This window comes from Parasteatoda tepidariorum, chromosome 3 (assembly GCF_043381705.1).
Source record: "Parasteatoda tepidariorum isolate YZ-2023 chromosome 3, CAS_Ptep_4.0, whole genome shotgun sequence".
Classification (NCBI taxonomy): Eukaryota; Metazoa; Arthropoda; class Arachnida; order Araneae; family Theridiidae; genus Parasteatoda; species Parasteatoda tepidariorum.
Genome location: NC_092206.1, coordinates 64,665,387 through 64,666,148, shown reverse-complemented (window position 1 = coordinate 64,666,148; position 762 = coordinate 64,665,387). Strand labels below are relative to the sequence as shown.

General features: G+C 28.0%; 1 protein-coding gene across 1 annotated transcript in view; it reads right to left on the bottom strand.

Moving 5' to 3' along the window:
* Positions 1–762, bottom strand: part of LOC122268845 (uncharacterized) — a 14,737-nt gene extending 13,975 nt beyond the window's left edge. The window contains exon 1 of the mRNA XM_043039458.2: positions 566–762. Coding sequence (XP_042895392.1) covers positions 566–650 — 85 coding nt within the window. The 5' untranslated portion in view covers positions 651–762. The remainder of the gene's footprint in view (positions 1–565) is intronic.

The following is a 762-nucleotide window of genomic DNA, read 5'->3' as shown; positions in this document are numbered from 1 at the left end:
ATATATTAAGCGTTTAAATACTAATAATATCCAAACTAATTTTTCAGATTTCATTCTATTTTTGAGTTCCAAATTTACAAGTTAATAGCTGTGTTGGAATAATAGAAATTAATTTCCTAAATTCAGGACACTTGAAAGAGCTGTCGTCACTCTCTCTACACTTAATGCTATGTATAAAGCCTGCCGTCTCATTTTTCATACCATCGCCAAGCATGAGAAAAACAAACATGAAGAAAAGAACTATCTCTTTTAACAAAAATTTTACGAGGAATATTTTCGTTCCAGGTAAAGTTTTGGAAAATTGAAACTCAAATCCGGTTGTTAAGTATAGTTAAATGTAATTAAATAAAATCAAAATTTGGGTGAAGCAATGCTCATTGTATAGAAGATTAATGAGTAAAAATTAAATATTAAGTTATGAAAAGGAGTAATTAACAAATCTGATTACATGAAATGTTCTATTAATTTATTCAAAACCTAAAAGGAGTTGTACTTCAGTTATATTCATTTGATATTAAATTACGTTTTTCTTTCGTGTCCTACTTGATAAATAACTAAAACATACCTATTGGATTATACATAAATCCAATGCCAATGAAGATAAATATGATGCCGGCAACAAAACTGGATATTATTAGTAGCAAATTCATGTTTCAAAGAAAAAAGTAATTTCTTTTCACAACTTAACAAAAATAAAAGTGCGACTCTATCAACCATTCATCATTCCATTATTGTGTGTATTGTAGAGAAACTGTTACGGTC